Below are 20,471 nucleotides of genomic sequence, written 5' to 3'. Positions count from 1 at the left end.
AGCTCTTGGAACGCCAGGGAAGCGCAAATCCGGGGGGCATTTGGAAAAGGACGAGAACCTCGGAACACGCTTTTTCTTTTTTTCCCGTCAGAAAGGTCCCACAGGGGCGGGGGCGGCGGCTCAGGCGCAGAGTGGACGTGGAAGGCTCGCCGGGGGGCACTGGAAGGCCTCCCCCGCCCCAGCGTCCAGAGTCCGGCCCGTAGTTGCCCAGCAAGGCCAGAGCCGCCTCTCCAAGATGGCCGGCGCCGCGGGGCGGGGCCTCCCGCCATCCCGCCCTCGGCCCGCCCCCGGCCCAGTGTCGATTGGGTGAGACGACTCGGTGGTGAGCGGCGATTGGGCCACACGAGACGCGAGCTGGGCGGGACCGGAAAGCTGTCTCAGCCTCGGGGTGCGGGGCGGGGGGCCGTCCGCCCTCGGTGTAGGTCCCTGGGGATGTGGAGAGCTGGCAGCATGTCGGCGGAGCTGGGAGTCGGGTTCGCATTGCGGGCGGTGAACGAGCGCGTGCAGCAGGCGGTGGCGCGGCGGCCGCGGGTGAGGAGGGAGACAGCGTGGGGACGGTGGGCGGCTGCTTTGAGAAGGGGACACCTGCAAGGGAATGGGTCGTCACGGTGACGCAGAGGGGGTCTCCCGGCGGGGAGGGAGCCGTCCAGCTGCCTTGGCGTCGGCGCGGGTTGCAGAGCCCCCGCAAGGCTAGCGAAGGGTTTCCTCAGCGACCTCGCGGTGAGTCTGACAGGTTTTCTGGAGGTTGGTTCCGTTGGAGCAGAAGGTGTCCACTACCCCAGAAAACGATGTCCCCGACATCGCGGCTGTTGCCCACCCGCCTTGTTTAGGAGTCCGCGGCCTTAGCGGACGGGAGCCGCGCCGGTCCGGTGCCCAGAACGTGCAAGAGAAGACGTCCCCAAGAGCACCCAGAGAGGGCCAGGTCTCCTGAGATCGCTTGTGCGGCGACGTCTAACAGCTCGCGGTCGCTCAGTAATGGTCGACACCAGAGCTGCGCTAGGACGTTTGGGGCAGGAGGGAACTGACATCCAGTCCCAAGCACTTTAAAGGGAGACTCCGACCCCCTCCTTATATTGTCTCCTCTTGGACTTTATTTAATTAGATCAAGCGTCAGTGTTTGCTCCCCTCCCTGTAAATTTAAGCTGAATGGTGTGGAGTGAGACATAACTGAACAGAAAGGTCAGAGTTTCTCTGATCAAGCATTGATGGTGTCAGAATTCAGAATTCCGTCCTGGAGGCAAGACGACCTCAATTGGTATAGTCTTTCCTTGGCTACTAATAAGATGTTACCTTGAACTCAGTCACTTAACTACTCTGGTCGGGAGTTTCCTCATCTGCCCTAGGCAATGGAATAAGCTCTCATTGCTTTAAGCTCCCTGCTGGTGTTGATGTTCTGGGATTCTCAGTGATTCTCCCTAATACATGTCACGAATATATCAGGACCAGAATGAGTTTCCAGAACCTAACTGTGGAGTTTCAGAAACCAGCAGGGACACCCCCTCTAGTGAGAGGGTAATGCCTTTCCTTAATGAAGTGATTCTTAAACCTCCAACCTTAATGTGCAAGAGCATCATCTGGAGAGGTTGTGTTAAAAGCAGATGCTCGGACTCCAGCCCCAGAGATTCAGATTCAGTAGGTCTGGAGTGGTACCCAGATGATGCTGATGCAGTTGGTTAAAGACTGCATTTTAAGGAAATACTGCTTTTACTTACCTTCCCAGTTCTCCTGAGAGTAGATGTTCAATAGCTAACACAGGGCGCCTGGGTGGCTCAGTGGGTTAAGTGTCAGCCTTTGGCTCAGGTCATGATCCCAGGGTCCCAGCATGGAGCCCCACATCAGGCTCCCTGCTCAGTAGAGTCTGCTTCTCCCTCTCTCTCGCCGTGCCCCCCACTTGTGTATGCAAGCTCTCTCTCTCTCAAATGATTAAGTAAAATCTTTAAAAAATAATAATAATAAAGTAGCTAACACACTAGATTTGGATGCCATACATTTGAAAGACATTCAATCAACATTTGGTACTGGTCTCCCTCCAGTATTGAAATAACGGAGCTTACCTAATGCCACATTAACACCTACGCCAATTGATTCTATGGGATCCGTCTTACAGAACTTACTGGAATAATATTCCTAAACATTCACTCATTTGGCTCTTCTCCCTCTTGGCAGGATCTCCCAGCCATCCAGCCCCGGCTAGTAGCAGTCAGCAAAACCAAACCTGCAGACATGGTGATTGAAGCCTACAGTCATGGCCAGCGTACTTTCGGGGAGAACTATGTAAGAGTCCTTTTCCAGTCTGCCTTTTTGGAAGAGTCGTGATTGCCAGGCTTCTGATTCGTTCTGTTTTTACCCTTTAGGTTCAAGAACTGCTAGAAAAAGCATCGAATCCTAAAGTAAGTGGATATCTGAATTTTGGAGTTTGTGTCTATTCTTGGCCCTTCAGCTGAAAGTTAGACTCATTTTGGTGGTTGAGTTTTACAGAATGATCAGCTGGTAGTAGAAATGTCAGTAATCATCTTGAACTCCAAGTATTTCTCAGCTATATTTTCTTTCTTTATTAAAACTAAGACTATAGTTTTCTCCTCTGCAGCTTTTGGATGTGGTGATTTAGGAGCTTGCTGTAATCCTGGGTCCTTTTGAGGTTTGAAAGCTTTAGTCAGTTCATCCTTTGTTTTGTTGTTTTGTTTTGTCTTTTTGAAGTAGGCTCCACACCCAGTGTGTGGCTTGAATTCATGACCCTAAGATCTAGAGTCATGTGCTCTACTGACTGAGCCAGCCAGGTACTCTATAATCAGTTCATCTTTAATGGATGATATCTAAAAGAAGGAGGGAGCTGATGGGAACAAGCAAGAGAAACAGAGTAGAAGAAGCCTTGGGTTTTTCTCTAAGTATCCTTTGGAGCCTGGCTAACGATGGTGATAGTGGTTTGTTGGATAGACACGAAAAGACAGAAGGAAATGTGTAAGGTATTTGCGCCAGCAAGGCCTTCATAAATTCTAGTCAAACATGGTTACCTTTTTCTCTGCAGATTCTGTCTTTGTGTCCTGAGATCAAATGGCACTTCATTGGCCACCTACAGAAACAAAATGTCAACAAATTGATGGGTAAGATAAAATTCTAAATATGGAGACAAAATCTCCTTACCATTATATTACTTACACTACTTTCTGTGGCAAAGGGAACAGCTTTTAGAATAGTCCTAATTCGGGGCACCTGGGTGGCTCAGTGGGTTAAAGCCTCTGCCTTCAGCTCAGGTCATGATCCCGGGGTTCTGGGATCAAGCCCAATGTGGGGCTCGATCCCAGGACCCTGAGAAAAATAGAATCAATGTTAGATTTTGTCAGATGCCTATCCTGCATCCATTGAAATGATCCTGTGATTTTCTTTTTCAGTTTATTAACATGTTGAATTACATTTATTGATTTTCGAATGTTAAACTACCTCTGCATTCCTAGGAATAGGCTCACTTGGTCAGGCAGTATTATCCCTTTACTGTAATGTTGCATTTGATTTGTTAAGTTTTGCTTAGAATGTTTGCATCTACATTCAAAAGGGACATTGGGCTGTCATTTTCTTGTAATATCTTTTTTTAGGTTTAATAAAAATAATACTGGCCTAATAGAACTGGAAAGTACTCCCACTTCTTCAATCTTTTGAAAGAGTTTGTGTGGAATTGGTATTGTCCCTTCCTTAACTGCTTGGTAGAATTCATCACTGAGGGCTGGCGTTTCTTTGTAGGAGGGTTTTGGGTTTTGTTTTTTTTTTGTTTGTTTGTTTTTAAGATTTTATTTATTTATTTGAGAGAGAGAGCATGAGAGTGGGGAGGATCAGAGGAGGAAGCAGGCTCCCTGCTAAGCAGGACTTGATCCTGGGACTCCAGAATCATGATCTGAGCCAAAGACAGTTGCCCAACCAACTGAGCCATCCAGGCACCCTGTAAGAAGGTTTTTAACTATAGTTTCGGTTTTGTTAATAGACTTCACATAAGCTGTTTTTTCTTGGGTGAGCTTTGTTACTTTATGTTTTTTGAGGAATTTGCCCATTTCACCTAAAGTAATGAATTTATGAGCATTAAGTTGTTAGTAATATCTCTTTATTATCCTTTTAATACCTGTAGAATCTGTAGTGATGTCAGCTCATTCCTGATGTTGGTCATTTGTCTTCTCTTTTTTTTCCTAATCCATCTGACTAGAGGTTTATCAGTCTTCTCTGATAACTACTTTTAGTTTCATTAATTTTTCTCTGCTGTTCTATTAGTATAATATGTTATATAAACAATAATGATGTATTATGGGATTTATAATATGACAAAGTAAAGTGCATTGAAACAGTGACATACAAAATGGAAAGTAAGAAACAGAAGTACACTATTATAAGGTTCTTAAACTTTATATTAAGTGGTATGACATCATTTTAAGGTAGACTGTGTATAAGTTCAACTTTAAAGCAACCAATAAAGGGTGCCTGACTGGCTCAGTTGGTAGGGCATACAACTTGATCTCAGGGTCATAAGTTCAAGCCTCACACTTGGGTCATAAGTTCAAGCCCCACACTTGGGCATAGAGCTTACTTAAAAAAATAAAATAAATCAACCAATAAAATAACACAATAGAAAATTATAGCTAATAAGTCAGCAAAGAAGATAAAGTGGAGTAATAAAAAATACGTGAAATGGTATCACATTGTGGTTTGATTTGCATTTCCCTAATGACAAATGAAGTTGAGCATTTTTTCATGTGTTTATTGGCCATTTGTACATCTTCTTTGGAGAAATGTCTATTCAGATCCTTATGTGTTTTTTTGTTTTGTTTTGGTTTTGTTTTTAAAGATTTTATTTATTTATTTATTTGACAGAGAGAAATTACAAGTAGATGGAGAGGCAGGCAGAGAGAGACAGAGGGAAGCAGGCTCCCCGCTGAGCAGAGAGCCCGATGCGGGACTCGATCCCAGCACCCTGAGATCATGACCTGAGCCGAAGGCAGTGGCTTAACCCACTGAGCCACCCAGGCGCCCCATCCTTATATGTTTTTTAATTGGGTCTTTGTGTGTGTGTGTGTGTGTGTGTTTGACTCTTTTCTTTTTGAATAAACATATAATGTATTTTTATCCCCAGGGGTACAGGTCTGTGAATCGCCAGGTTTACACATTTCATAGCACTCATCATAGCACATACCCTCCCCCCAATGTCCATATCCTAATTGGGTCTTTTTATTATCAAGTTATAAAATTTCTTTTATATATCCTAGGTACCAGTCCTTTGTGCTGTATATGATTTGCAAATATATTCTCTCATTCCATGGGAATGGTATCTTTACCATCTTTCTTTATGGTATCTTTTGTAGCCTAGAAATCTTTCATTTTAATGTACTCTAGTTTATCTCTTTTTTCTTTTGTGGCATGTGCTATTGGTACTATTGCTAAGAAATCCAAGGTCACAAAGATTTTTTTTTCTTAAGTAATCTCTGTGCCCAATATGGGGCTTGAACTCACAACCCTGAGATGGAGAGTCAGATGCTCTACCGTTTGAGCCAGCCAGATGCCCCCAGAGTCTCAAAGATTTGCTCCTATTTTCTTCTGAGAGTTTTATCGTGTTAGCTCTTACCTTTGGGTCTTTTTGAGTTAATTTTTATGTATAGCCTAAGGAAAAGGGTGGTGCCACTTCATTCTTTTCCATTGAACTTTTTTGTACCTTCACCTTTATTTTTCAAAGGTACTTTTGCAGACCGTAGAGCTTTAGCTTAATGGTTTTCTCATTCGATACTTTAAAGATATTGCTCCACTGTCTTTACTTAGACTGTTTCCAATGAGAAATATAATGTCGTCCTTATCTTTGTTCCTCTGTATGTGACATGTTTTTTGTTGTTTTTTTTTTTCCTTTAGCTACTTGCAAGGTTTTCTTGTTATCACTGACTTTGAGCAATTTGATTATGATATGCCTTGGTGTAATTTTTTTTTTCTTTTTTCACATTTCTTGTGCTTGGGGTTCATTGAGCTTCTTGGATCTGGGGTTCTAATCAAGTTTTAGAAATTTTTCAACTATTTGTTCACATATATTTTTTGTCTCCCCCTTTCTTTTCTCCTTTGGGGACTCCAGTTACCTATTGGTCTGCTTGAGGTGATTCCAGAGCCCACTGATGCTCTTTTTAATTTTTATTATTTTTTTTCCTTGTCTGTGTTTCATTTTGGTAATTTCTTCAAGGTAACTAAGCCTTTCTTTAGCATTGTCTAATTTGCCATTAATCCCATCAGTGGATTTTTCATCTCCTACATGGTGGTTTTCATGCCAGTTGAGTCTTTTTATATCTTCCATGGCCTTATATATTTTTTTTATATGGCACACGGTTACAGTAACTGTTTTAATGTGCTGCTTACTAATTCTATCATCTTCTGTCATCTTTGACAGTCTGGGGCAATTTCAGCAGATTGATTTAACCCCTCCTTATGTATCATATTTCCTGCTTCTTTGTCTGATTTTTGGTTTTGGGGGGGTTTTTTGTTTGTTTGTTTGTTTGTTTTGGACAGTCAAATACTGTGAATTTTCTTTTTGGGAGCTGATAATTTTCATATTCCTATAAATATTTTTGAGCCTTTGTTTGGAACACAGCTAACTTACTTGGGGCGGTTTGATCTTTTTAGGTCTTGCTTTTAAGATTAGTTGGCATGCCTAGAGCAGAGCTCAATTTAGGGCTAATTATTCCTGTTACTGAGATAAGGCCCTCCATGTACTCTACCTGGTACCCCATGAATCCTAAGCCTGTTTGGTGGGAATAGGCACTATTCCATCCCCTCTGTGAACATCAGGCTCTGTTTCTTCTAATCCTTTCAAACAGTTCTGTCCTGAGCCAGGAGTGATTTCCTTACATGCATGCACTGATCTGTACCCAGCCGAGTTCTGGAAGGGAGCCCTTCACAATTCACCAGTGGTCTCCCTGTGTGCTGCTCTTTCCTCTCCCAGATTCTGCCCTGTGAACTCTAGCTACTTAGTCTTTCCAGATTCTTAGTTCCTATCTTCATCTCAGGTCCACACTCTTCCTGCATTCGCCTTTCCCGTGCCACATTCTAGAAACTTTAGCTGGGGCAGTTGTGGCCCTCACTTAATTTGTTTCTCATCCCTCAGAGATCACTATCTTTCACTGCATGATACTCAGTTCTTTTACATCACCATTTCATATATTTTGTCCATTTTGATGTTCAGGTGGGAGGGTAAATCTGATCCCTATACTTCCATCTTGTTGGAAAGTAGAAGTCTATTGTATTATTTTTTTTTTTAAAGATCTTAATTTATTTATTTGACAGAGAGAGACACGGTGAGAGAGGGTATACAAGTAGAGGGAGAGGGAGAAGCAGGCCTCCCACTGAGCAGGCAGCCTGACGTGGGACTCCATCCCAGGACCCCAAGATCATGACCTGAGCCGAAGGCAGCCGCTTAATGACTGAGCCACCCAGGCATCCCTATTGTATTATTTTTAAAAGCTATTTCGTATTAGGTGTGAGGGAAGTAGGGAGCCTGTTTATACTTAATAAGTGGACAGCAAGACAGTCAACTTTTTATTGGAGAAATAATTAAATTAGATTCCCTTCCTCACAGTGTAAATTCCAGTGAGATTAAAGAATTTTTTTTTTTTAGATTTTATTTATTTATTTGATAGAGACAGCGAGAAAGGGAACACAATCCAGGGGAGTGGGAGAGGGAGAAGCAGGCTTCCTGCCCAGCAGAGAGCCCGACACGGGGTCTGATCCCAGAACCCTGGGATCATGACCTGAGCTAAAGACAGATGCTTAGGGGCGCCTGGGTGGCTCAGTGGGTTAAGCCGCTGCCTTCGGCTCAGGTCATGATCCCAGAGTCCTGGGATCGAGTCCCGCATCGGGCTCTCTGCTCAGCAGGGAGCCTGCTTCCCTCTCTCTCTCTCTGCCTGCCTCTCTGTCTACTTGTAATCTCTGTCTGTCAAATAAACAAATAAAAAAAAAATTAAAAAAAAAAAAAAAGACAGATGCTTAACAAGTGATCCATCCAGGTATCCCGAGATTAAAGAATCTTAACTTGAAAATCAAAATTATGAAGTATTAGAAGAAAAATAGGAAGATATTTTTATTTTTTCAGGCTGGTGAAAGACCTTTCTAAATAAAACAAAGTCTGAAAGCCATTAAAGAAACAATTAGCACATTTGCTTACACAAAAATTAAAGCTTTCCATATGTCAAAGCAAAAGGGAAGCACAGATTGGTAGTAAAATAATATTTTTTAAAAGGGGAAGAGGTTAATGTCCATAATATATAAATACTTTTTTTTTTAAAGATTTTATTTATTTATTTGACCGAGAGAGACAGCAAGAGAGGGAACACAAGCAGGGGGAGTGGCAGAGGGAGAAGCAGGCTCCCCGCTGAGCAAGGAGCCTGATGCAGGACTCAATCCCAGAATCCTGGGATCATGACCTGAGCGGAAGGCAGATGCTTGCTTAACAACTGAGCCACCCAGGCACCCCTAAAGAATTTTTTAATGCATGAGAAAAACATAGGGAAAAACTAAGAACAGGCCATTTATAAGGATAAAATATACAAAAGACGAGTAATCAAACAAAAAATGCTTACCCTTAATAAGAGAAATGCAAAATACAATAATAATTTCTACTTTTCACCAATCAGGTTTGCAAAAAGTAAAAAGTCTGCTAATATCCAATGTTTGAGAGCATGAGTAAATGAGCACTCCACATTTTGCCAGGAAGATTCTAAAATGGTAGGGCTTTTTTGAATTTCTAGTATCTAACACAGTTTTAATTGTACTTTGTCCTTAACTAGTAACTTCAATTCCTGGTACTCATGTATTCTATAGCAACTTGTATATGTGCACAAAGATCTGTTTCTAAGCTTTGGTTTTGTAGTAAAAAAAAACAAGGTTAATAAGAACAATGTTAAGGAAATTGTGATCATCTGTTCTGTGGAATGTCGCAGTTGTTAAAAGTACCAGTAGATTTATGGTACTAATGTAGAAAAAATCTCCAACATGTATTGCTAACTGGAAGCAAGCAACCCGTAAAACATTTACTATGATCCAGGGTGCCTGGCTGACTCAGTTAGTGGAGTGTGTGATTCTTGATCTCAGGGTTGTAAGTTCAAGTCCCACGTTGGGTATAGAGATTACTTAAATATAAAAGGTTTGGGGGCGGGGGAAGCAGTATGATCCCATCTATATGTCATTCAAAAAAATAACAAGAAATTATACATCTGGGGGGGTGGTCTATGTGATTGGATGGAAATACACTAAAATGATCTGGAAGAATCCTTAGCCCAGTGGTAACAGTGGTAGTTTCTAGGGTGAGAAACTGAGTTTTTACTGCATGTGCTTCTATATTGCTTATTTTTTCTCCACATCAAGCATATCTGCTTTTGGTCTGTTTTTTAAGTATGTACATTTTTTAAATATATACTTTTTAAAAAGTAGCCTAAGCTCAAATTCAGCATTAAGAATATGGAGTCATGGGACACCTGGATGGCTCGTTCTGTTGAGCCTTCAGCTCAGGTCACGATCCCAGGGTCCTGGGATTGAGTCCCACATCAGGTTCCTTGCTCAGTGGGGAACCTGCTCCTCCCTCTGCCTGCTGCTCCCCTTGCTTATGTGCTCTGGCTTTCTCTCTCCCTCTCACACATACACAAATAAATAAGTGAAAAACCTTAAAAAAAAGAAAAAGAAAAAACAAACAAACATGGAGTCGTGGGGTACCTGAGCATTTGGCTATGGTCATCTCAGGATCCTGCGATGAAGCCCCATGTTGGGCTCCCTGCTCAGCAGGAGGTCTGCTTGTCCTTCTCCCTCTTCCCCTCCCCCTCAACATTCACACTCTTTCTCTCTCTCTCTCTCTCAAATCTTCAAAAAAAAAAATATGATGGAGTTTGCTATTATTTAAATCACAGCTCTAATATTTGTTAGTTTTGTAAACTTGAATAAACTTCATCCTTTCGGGGCGCCTGGGTGGCTCAGTGGGTTAAAGCCTCTGCCTTCGGCTCAGGTCATGATCTCAGGGTCCTGGGATCAAGCCCCACATGGTGCTCTATGCTCAGCAGGGAGCCTGCTTCCCTTCCTCTCTGCCTGCCTCTCTGCCTACTTGTGATATCTCTCTGTCAAATAAATAAATAAAATATTTAAAAAAAAAAAAAACTTCATCCTTTCTGAGCCTCAGTTTCCCCAGCTGTAAGGTGGAGGTAATAATAGTGCTTCATGAACCATGGTAAAGATTGAAAAGCAGTAATGCATGTATACTTGTTAGCAAATTGCCTGTTTGACGAGAGCGAGCTGCAAGCTGCTCTCTGTTGCTGCTTCTGTCTTCACTCTGTATCTGAGGCAAGAGTGATAGTTCATGTCACATGCATCTTTGGAAAAAGAGATGGTTTCGATGATGTCAGCATCTCCCTTAGCTGTCATTCTGTCGTCCTGGTTGAACGAGAGCACCCCGTCCCACAGTTTAAGAACATGGCGTTATCCTGCCAGGGAAGCACTTGGGCCTCCATAGTTATCCTTTCTTTATTGTCATCTTGACCCGGTTCTTGCATGTGAACTGAAGTATAGTCCCATCAAGCCTGCTCTTGGGCTATTTCCAGCCCTCTTGAATGCATGTGCCTCCTGGTTGCGGCAGGTCACTGTTTCCCTGATGGATCCTTTCCAGTGAGGCAGCAGTGGGCTGACATTCAAACTGACATCCAGTAAAACCATCTCAGAAGTCTGAGCATAAGTCTGTCTTGTTCTCTTTCTGGGAAATCGTTCTTCCATCCACCACGTCAGAAAGATGGGTTGTATGTTGCTTGCTGCGGCACGGTGAATGAAGAATTACCTTGCCTCTTTCTCGTTGCAGCTGTCCCCAATCTCTTCATGCTGGAAACAGTGGATTCTGTGAAGTTGGCAGATAAAGTGAACAGTTCATGGCAGAAAAAAAGTTCTCCTGAAAGGTTAAAGGTTATGGTCCAGGTTAATACCAGTGGAGAGGAGAGTAAGTGACCCGACCTGAATTGTAGATTTTTCTTCCCCTTAGTATGGTTGAAGGTCTGGAAGAATGCCAGGCCTAAGAATCTGATAGCTAAGGGTCTAGAAGGAAATCACAGGCCTTTAAGTAAGCTGTTTCCTATAGGATCTAGATGGCACAATGACATCTAAGCCAGTCCACGTATAACTCTTTCTTACATTGTGGTTTGTTAATTCTTAGTTTTTTGGTGGCCCAGAATAGGACAAGCCAAGAAGGGAACTGTATCTTTGATCTCCTGAAAATCCCTAGAAATCCTTCACTGCTGAAGGAGATAGCACAGTTACATGTGTAACACTCAGGTGTTAAAAAAAATTACTTAATGTTACATTAGGAGGGAAAAGAAGGAAGTCACCTGAGCGCCAGTTAATGAATACCTTTAAGGGGTTTGGGTTGACAGTGTAACATTGTGAATAGAGCAGGAGCTTTGAAATCAGACCTGGGGTTTGAGATCCCACACTTTACAGCATTGTAACCTCAGGCAGGTTACCTAACCTCTCTGTACCTCAGTTTCTTGGCGGACCATGATAATCACAGTGGTGCCTACGTCAGAGGGTGTTGTCAGGATTGAAAGTGGTAATGTGGGCAGAGCTGCTGGCAGGGAAGCCTGCACATCTCACTTGTTAGCACTTGTTAACAGTAAGTGTTCACAGACCTGTCGTTTGCTTAGGACCAGCAGAGCCCCAGGATTCGCCAGACGGTAACATGAAGGAACACAATGCAGATAGGCCCTCGGGCCAGGCTTCCTGGCTTTAAATCCCAGTTGCGCAATTTCTAGTTGTGGGACCTTGGACAAGGCACTGAGCCTCCCTGTCCCTCAGTTTCCTCATTTTTAGAGTGGAGACAGTAAGAGTACTTATTGCATAGTTACTGTATTAAGTAAAGAGCTCTTAGAACTTGGCACATGTGCCTGACACGTAAGTGTTTTGTAAGTTGTAACAATTTTTATTTCTTTACGCACCTAGATTATATATTATGTTATCAGTATAGGTATGTCTGAAACTGGCTCCAGGTGAAGTCTATGATAGCATTTCCTGATAATTGGCTATATTAGGCTGTAATTAAAGATTCAAGTGAACATTCGTAGCATTTCCATTTGATAAATGAGGGAAAGAGAACATTCATATTCCTTATAACGGCATAACAAATCATATTTACCACAGACTGCTCCTCCATTTGTTAATTAGCAAGTTCCATTAAATTTTACAAATACTTAGTGAAAACTGTGATATATACTTTATTTTAAAATGTTTACAGCTCTAATAAATTAATGAAACAATAGATGTACCAGAGCTGGGAAAAGACTTCCCCGGTGAATCTGGCATTTTGACAATGTGAGTCTTCTTGGTGTCCCAAGAAAGATAGTGTTTTTTTCTCTTCCCTCTGCTCTAGCTGTTCTCAGCTCAGATCACTGAGATTCAGATGATTAATACTCAATTCCTGACCAGAAGGGAAGCAACATAAACAAAGGCCACCAAAATAAAATTACTTTTTAGGACTGAAGGATACTTTTTTTTTTTTCCCCAAGAAGTCCTCTAGCCCGAAAGTCACCTCCTTTTTAAGGAAGGGGCAGAAATGAAGCCTTCCTCTGGCTACTTCAGACATGTTGGTACAAGTGTCTTCTGTTCCTTTTTGTGAAGGTAAACATGGCCTTCTGCCTTCAGAGACAGTAGCCGTGGTGGAACACATAAATGCCAAGTGCCCCAGCCTGGAATTCGTGGGGCTCATGACCATAGGAAGTTTTGGCCATGATCTTAGTCAAGGACCAAATCCAGACTTCCAGGTACTGGGGGCCAAGGACGGGGGTATTGCTCGCATGTTAAGGAAGCATCTTAGTGAAATGCTGTTGCAAGATAGGCTGCCATGATAAATGACCCTCTTCTGAATTCTTCTTGTAAGGGAAGAAGAAAATAAGTTTCCAAAACCCCACAGACCTTTCTCAACCCCACTTGAACCTGGCTAAAACACAGTCTTCGGAGAAAACCAGTTCTTTTCTTCCTTTTCCAATGGCTGATTTTTGTTTGTTTGTTTTGGGGGGGCTTTTTTTGTTTGTTTTTTTGAAAGCAGGAGCATTTGCTAAAAAAAAATTCGGTAACTTCTGAAAATTTTGACAGGGCTTGAAACCACAAGGAATCAGTAATCTTTGGCAGAGATATTCAGATTTAGCCACTTTCAGGCATCCTTAGAGAAGGGAGAAATGAAATAAATGTCACACTTGTCTTTCTGTCAGGTGTTACTGTCCCTCCGAGAGGAGCTATGTAAAAAGCTGAGCATCCCCACTGAGCAGGTGGAGCTGAGCATGGGCATGTCCATGGACTTCCAACATGCTGTGAGTGTCCCCCTGGGGACCTTTATCCACCTCAAGGGGAGGGTCTGAAAGGCCACAGCAGGGAGCGGTTTTTGTCAGGGAAACCTTTGAAAATGCCTCATCGTAGCAATAGGGTCCCAAGTAGCAGTGGCTCTCACCTGTTCCGGCATCCCCCACCCCCTTCTTTTTTGAAATTAAATGTATAGAAATGATAGCTTTGACACATAGCTTTTTTTAACTCAATACGATTCCCTGAGTGGATTCTAAAGAACTAAGAAGGGGCTCCTGACTGGCCCAGTCAGTAGAGCACATGACTCTTGATCTTGGGGTCATGAGGTCAAGTCTTACAGTGGGTGTAGAGATTACTTAAAAATAAATAAAATAAAAAAATATATATTTAACTATTTTTTAAAGTTTATTATATATGCTTTTTTGGGATAGTAAATAACTTGATGAAGTGCTAAAAATCAAAGTAGAAACTTGACTCTGTGCATCCAGTAGTTGCATTCTTGGAAAATCACATAAACCGAAACAGTGCAAAAATACTTTGTGTTTATAAGTATGATGGAATTCAATCCTATGCTCAATCAGGAGGAGATATTTTCTTTTTTTTTTTTTTTAATAAAGATTTTATTTATTTATTGTCAAGAGAGAAAGAAAGAGAACAAGCACAAGCCGGGGAGCCACAGGCAGAGGGAGAAGCAGACTCCCCCCTGAGCAGGGAGCCTGATGCAGGACTCAATCCCGGGACCCTGGGGTCATGACCTGAGCCAAAGGCAGACACTTAACTGACTGACCACCCAGGCGCCCCAGGAGGAGGTTTTCTCATCTGTCTAATCATGGAGCATCAGGAAGGGCTGTGGGCTGTGAGACCTGTCCATTGTGCCACCATGTCTCAGTCAGAGTGTGACCTCTCACTCCAGCCCCAGATAAGCAGCAGTTGTCTTCCCTAATCATGGTGACAGCCATGGACAGGCTTACTGATTTCTCAAACATACCCTGGAGGTAGGATCATCCCAAGGTTAACCACTGCCCAATGGCTCTCTTCAGCTGCGTTATCATCGTTCTTCATAGACCCCCTCGTGAGCCACAGTGACAGGAATGGCTTCAGCGTTGGCTGCCTTATTTCAAACTCGGCCCCAGTACTTTCTCTTCTTTCCCTCAGATTGAAGTAGGATCTACGAATGTCCGAGTAGGAAGCACCATTTTTGGAGAGCGAGATTACTCCAAGAAGCCTGCCCTGGACAAGTCGGCAGCCGACCTGAAGGCACCAGTGGAGGTGGCGCAGGCGCACTGAGGCCAGGCACCGCCAGCAGTGGCGCATGGGCCGGGGCCGTCCAGGAGGCCGAACTATGCAGTAATTTGGATTTCCATCTCGATGTTCCCTATGTTACAGCACAGCCGTGCTCTCCTTGTGACCCTCAGAGAGCGTGCTGATGATGACGTGTGTGGATGGAAACCATCTGTACTTAGTATCTCACCCAAGAAGTTCACTTCAGGTAGTGGCTTTGGATTGGATCTCAGAAATCCAGACATTTCTGCAGAACACATATCAAGTCAATAGCCAGGAATTGAGTTCAGTTTTGAATCTTGCCCAGGAGAAACAACCAACTCATGAATGCCTTCCCCAGGTTAAAATGTGGCCACAGATGCCTATAATCACCAGAGTGAGAGGGATTCGCATTTGTCATCCCCTTTCATAGAAAATTCTCTTCACACAAACCCCTAGTGAGTAATTAATTGTCTTTGCTGCTCTGGAGCAGAGTGAACGCTGTCCCCAGTTTCCACCCCGCCCAGTAAATATTTATCTGTGCTCTGGAATGGCAGTACAGGTGACCAGGAACTGGCTCAAGGCAGTGCTCCAAACCCAAATCATGGTTCATGAGAGTTTATGGCTTTGGCCACCTTGTGGTATTGACCCTGAAAATGACAGAGGTAACATAAATGGGTTTGAGCCTTTCTAACATCCTCCTCAAGAGACAGGGCTTTGAGCTTTCTCCCCTGGGCTCTCCAGTGAGGAAAATGTAATGCTGTGATTTCTTTTACACCATAATCCTGTTATTGGTGGTTTCTTATCAAAGACCAGTGAATCTCATCGCTTCCCAGAAATTCCTTCAAAGCCAGTTCAGGCTCACAGTTTCAACAAGGCCTGGCTTTGAGGTTCCCACCCCTGCAGAGCATTTTCCAGGTCCATCTATATATACCCTCCCCTCCCCTGCTATACTGATAAGCCAGAATTTTGCAACTTCTTGGTTGTTAATAAAGTAGCAAGAGCTTCAAAAACTAGAAAGCACAATTCTCAGATACTCATAACAGTCTTTATTCAAGCCCCAGTCTTTTATCTCACGAAATAACTTTCAGAACCTGTTGCTACTGCTGAATGTAATTTTGTAAAACTTAAAACCATTATGATGCCTGTATTCTTTCAGTCAGAGCTATATGATGTTTCAGAGTGTGTTAAATAAAAATGTGAGTTTGAATTATACCATCTGTGCCGATTACAAAGCAATTAAAGTATTTATTTTTTAAGACCTGGTGTAATGAGTGAGTCTAACAGGAGCGAGGCATTGGAGCGAACAGGGAGTCGCTGTGCCCATCACTTGACGCGGTGCCAGCCCAGCTTTAGAAGAGGACTTGCCCTGGCTCAGAGATGCAGCCAAAGCCGCACCTTGGATGAGAGAAGAATTCTGAATTTCTAAAGGCAAGAAAATGAAATGTTGGCATTTCAGGAATCACTAAAGGAAAGCAGTATTACTTACCCCTTGCCACAAGAACCTCTACTTTAGGTGGCCTCTAGGTGGCGACATTGGCTAACCTGTGGGCAAGTACTGGAGCTCCACCGTGCACATTTCTTGGGAGGGGCCCCTCACCCTGAGTCTCACCCCTTCAGAGGGCAGAAAAGGAGACCAAAGAGAACATCATTTTTCCAAGTGAGAGGGCTGACTTGCAAAGCCACTAGGTTCTTCCAGATACCTCATTTCTTTGCTAACTGGATAGGGGTCCGAGGATGGCTATGGAACTGGGAAAAGTGAACTTGTCTAAGCTTTTTAATAAAGAACTCTCCGGATTGTGCCTCCAGATTGAGAACAATGAAGAAGGCAAGCCAGAGGAGGCTGAGTCAAACCCAGATAAGGAAAGGAAACTAAAGTAGGTCTGTCCAGTGTTCCCACAACAGGCCAGGACCTTTGGCAAAGAGAAAAGCCAGCAAAATGGTGACTTTGATTCTTGGTACACGTGACAGGCAGCAGGTCGGAATCCTCTCAGATTTTCATTAGATGGGTGATAGCATCCACAGCAAGTTCCTGAGTCACAACAGCATGCTGTTCTGGGACAGACCGACCATGTGACCTAGCGTTCTCTGTCCCTGCCATCAGCCACCCAGGCCCTTGGCTGCCTGGTACCAGCCTCAGAGGGTTCTGATGCTCAAAGGCTCCCAATCTTCCAGCATGTCTTTGTCCTTACAAACATCCTCAGAGATTCCAACCACTGTATCTCTTAATTACTTCAAATCAACTCTCCCCTGTCCCTTTTATAAACATGCCTGGCCCGTAAAGCACTCCCCTATATTCTTTCATTTTGCCCTCACAAAAGCTGGTGGGATAATTTCGGCAACATGGTGGCATCCCTTTGTGGACAGGGCTCTGAGTCCCAGAGAAGGTTCGGTCTTTCCTGAGGTCGCAGTGGGTTGGTCACAGAATGAGAAACTCAAGGCTCTTAATTTCCAGTCTAGAGCTTCACTACATCACACCGGTATCTTCTGTCGCCTCAGGCTTATTATAACAATTGCCAAACGGCATATTCTCAGATTTATAGGTTTAAGTTAAGAGAATTGTATTACTAAAACAGAAATGTATGTTTTTAGTCTATTATAATTGTTGAGAACTGACACATCTTTAATGCAGAACAAACTCTGAAACCGCAAGCAGTGGGGATGAGCAGGGAGGAGAGAATTAAACCCAGGCTGAGTGGAATTAGCCTCCCCCTTCTGTCATCCTGTTTCCCTAACACACACATTCCTCCCCGGATTCAAACTATCCCACGGGCTGCTGCGAGGCCCCGATCATGCCAAGCTGTGCCCTTTCCCTCTAGAGCCAGACTGGCAGATGATTCTGTTCCCCGTGGCTACATGGGAGAAATGAGCTCAAATGGGCCATTTCCAAAACCCAAGACACCCCTGCACCAAAGCTCCGGACGGGAAGGACTCGCCCACCAATCAGAAGGGCTATGATAAGGGTGGGTGTCTCCGGCGGTGCAACTGGAACCGATTTGCTCTGGGAACTGTGACCGTCTTTACCATGAAATCAGTTGAATGCTATTACATCAGCCTTATGACTAAGGGCAAAAGAATCCAAACCGTCCACCGAGAAGCTTTATGAATCTGCCCTCTCCCCTCAAGAAGCATGTAGGTAAAGAAAGGGGCTTCCTTGTATACACAGTCCTGTATCACCAAGCATCCACTGTGGCCTTATGGAGTTGGGTGGCTAGTCACAGGGTAGGGGAGCCCTAACCTTCAGTTCCTCTCCCAAAATCCCTTCAAGGGCCCAAGGGACCTCAGAGCTCACACTCTTTTCCCTGTGAAGTCCAGCACAGATGAGCTGAAATGGAATATGCTAGGGACAAAGGGGAGGGGGTTTGGGGCACCTTTCTTGTATTTAAAAAGACATTTTCTGAGCTCACAAAGGAGCAGAAGCCACCCCTTGGGGACCTGAATGTCTTCACCAAGCTGGGGCTCCCGGGGTTCCCCAGCACACCCTGCCAGCGCCTGCCACACCCATGCCCCAGCCCAGCTCCCCTGCTCTCTGGCTCCAGAGCAAAGCCTGACCCAGCTGCCAATCTCCCAAATAAAATCAATCTGTGACCTTACTCACCAGCTGTACCGAAGAAACTAGCATAAACTAGGGCCAACTTTGAAGCCAAGAAGGGAAGATGAGAAGTTGGGAGAGAGAGAGAAAGAGGGGGGATAACTTGGCTGGACTTGAAAGGTGTCTTGTCTGTCTGTTCCCCATTAGGCGCAATTCTCTTGCAATCTGCAGCCTCGACATAATTCTCTTGACCAGAAACTCTCCAGAGAGTTAGTGTCAGAAGGAAAAACAAACAGAATAGCATCTCTGACAGCAAAGTCACTTAAAAACCTATTTGGGGGGAGGGAGGGGAGAAAAGAGATGTCAGCACACGGGGGAAGGCACTCCACAGTGGGCCACGTGTGGAGACGCGCTTACTGGGGGACAGGACAAGAACAGGACTGGGAGCCCGGGCCGCGAAGGGAAGATCCCAAGTCCTCTACCCTCTGAGCCCCCCCTCGAAGCTGAGGCCTTGTACTTCCTCTGGCCTTCTCACCTGTGCACCCAACACTAAAATCCACAGTGCTGGGCTCTTTGCAGCCTGGGGGTTGCCCCAAGAGGGATTGAGAAGGACTTTCTTTGGAAAATAAGTGGTCCCCTGTCCTGCCTCATTTTTCCATTCCTGACCACCCCCCTAACCCCCTCGCAGCAACAAAAGACCCAGGACCTAGCTCTCTCCTTAAGCTGGGAGCCAGTTCCCAGGCAGCAAAGACCCTTCTCCCCAAGGCCCTTTAACCTGTCTTAAAGCCAAACCTCCTAGGGTTGGGTGAGGCAGGCCCATCGTCTGCAGGAGTGGGGGTGGGGGCGTGGGGGGGTGTAAGCACCAGGGAGTGGGGGATACGGGGGATACAGGGCGGGAGAGGGCACTGGCTCTGGGCTCAAGTTTCTGGGGCCAGCGTCCTGTTAGAGGAGAATGCTTTTTTTAAGGGAAGAAAAACTAATCAGAAGAAAGAAGCAAGAGCTTTTCCCTGCCTTTCGGACTTGTTTATTACTAGGATATCTGATTTCAGCAGAGGAAGCAGGCACCGAAGCAAGGTTTTTATTGGCCGTGAGCAAGAGGAATTCAGGGTTTGCCTCTGATTTGGCTTCCCCAGAACACGCAGTGCTGAAGAGTGCCCGCTGCTTTCAGGGAGTAGCTCTGGGCTTGGGGAGGGGGCCCCCCAGAACTCCCACTTTCTGCAGGCTGACTAAAATTCCCCACGGAAGATGAGGGCGGAGCAAGCCCCCCCCCCACCCCGCGTGGAAGGTGGCCTCATAAACATTTCAGAGAGGAAAGCGAAATAGGGGACAAACATTATGAAGACATTTGGGGATTGGCTCCAGGGGGGCGCGAGTGCCCCCCTTTTTCGCATGGGGACCTGGAGGAGGGCTGGCCTGGTTTGGATGAAAGCTCAGTGTCTCTAGCTGACAGAGCCCGGCCGGGCTGAAGCCTCGGGGCCGGGCCTGATGGTTTCAATGTGTGGGGAAGATAAAGCCAGGATGTGCAGAGGCAGCCCCTGCCAACAGCTTTCCTCAGCTGGGCCGGCCGGCCTCGGGGGAGGGGATTACCAGCTGGGCCTCAGGCTCGAGGAGCTGCTGCTGATCCCCGAGGGCTTCCCAAGGCTGCCTCCTCACGCAGTCTGCCAGGACTGCCTGCCTCCCGCTGGCTTCCAGGAGGGGATATCTCCTCCACGGAGAAAGGGCGAGGGTGTCCCTCCATCTGGGGGCCCTCTGGAGGAGCCCAGCCATCTCCCTCTCTTCCTTTTTCCCCTCTCTGCTTCCTCTTTCTAGCCACCTCTCCCTCGGCCTCTCATAAACCTTGCCGCACAAATCCCAGGGAACAGGAAGAACCTTGAAGCTGAGATCTCGAAGAGTCTCCTCTCTTTGCTGTCCTACTTGACCCATCAGGAGCAGAGCCCCGCTGCTGAGGGCGAGGGGACTTGGAGAGAGGCCAACCCCCCTGCCTGGGTACGTCTCTCTTCAGGGCCTGGTTGGAGAGCCACCTTCTTCCTCCACCGGGGCGTGGGTCTCTGGGACGGGTCACAAGGCCCTCTCCCAGGCTGGGTGTGCCTGGAGCCGTGCCCTTGGCTGTCCCCAGCTGGCCCTGCTCACCTATGAGGCCCAGGCCCACTCTGGCAGCCACTGTACCACTGGGAACTTTGAACTGGGGCCCAGAGCCTGCGGGGGTGGGGTGCGGGCTGGATGAACAGGGCTTTCACTGTGCAGGCTTCTTCGAGGAGCCCAGGCTTCAAAAGACATCATGCAGCCCATTCGGGATGTGCTTGCAGGCAGAGGAGCTGCGGGAGGAGTTAAAGCAGATGGCCCGCTCGAGGGGCGG

General features: G+C 45.4%; 1 protein-coding gene across 1 annotated transcript; it reads left to right on the top strand.

Moving 5' to 3' along the window:
• The first annotated feature begins 351 nt into the window (after positions 1–351).
• On the top strand, positions 352–15,798 carry PLPBP (pyridoxal phosphate binding protein). The gene is made up of 8 exons (XM_032329101.1): positions 352–531; positions 2,167–2,274; positions 2,355–2,390; positions 3,026–3,101; positions 10,841–10,975; positions 12,646–12,788; positions 13,236–13,334; positions 14,479–15,798. The coding sequence occupies exons 1-8, from the start codon at positions 433–435 to the stop codon at positions 14,608–14,610; spliced, it is 828 nt and encodes a 275-aa protein (XP_032184992.1). The 5' UTR covers positions 352–432; the 3' UTR covers positions 14,611–15,798.
• Positions 15,799–20,471: the final 4,673 nt, after the last annotated feature.

Source organism: Mustela erminea, chromosome 21 (genome assembly GCF_009829155.1).
Source record: "Mustela erminea isolate mMusErm1 chromosome 21, mMusErm1.Pri, whole genome shotgun sequence".
In the NCBI taxonomy this organism is placed as follows: Eukaryota; Metazoa; Chordata; class Mammalia; order Carnivora; family Mustelidae; genus Mustela; species Mustela erminea.
The sequence above is the reverse complement of the archived record's forward strand: the minus strand, read 5'-3'. Positions and strand labels throughout refer to the sequence as shown.

Bases quoted from the DNA above. Each gene is read 5' to 3' on its own strand.
- PLPBP (XM_032329101.1), top strand. From the start codon at position 433: ATGTGGAGAGCTGGCAGCATGTCGGCGGAGCTGGGAGTCGGGTTCGCA. The intron at 2,391-3,025 runs GTAAGTGGATAT...TTTTCTCTGCAG, and splicing joins AAAAAGCATCGAATCCTAAA to ATTCTGTCTTTGTGTCCTGA. The intron at 12,789-13,235 runs GTACTGGGGGCC...TCTTTCTGTCAG, and splicing joins GACCAAATCCAGACTTCCAG to GTGTTACTGTCCCTCCGAGA.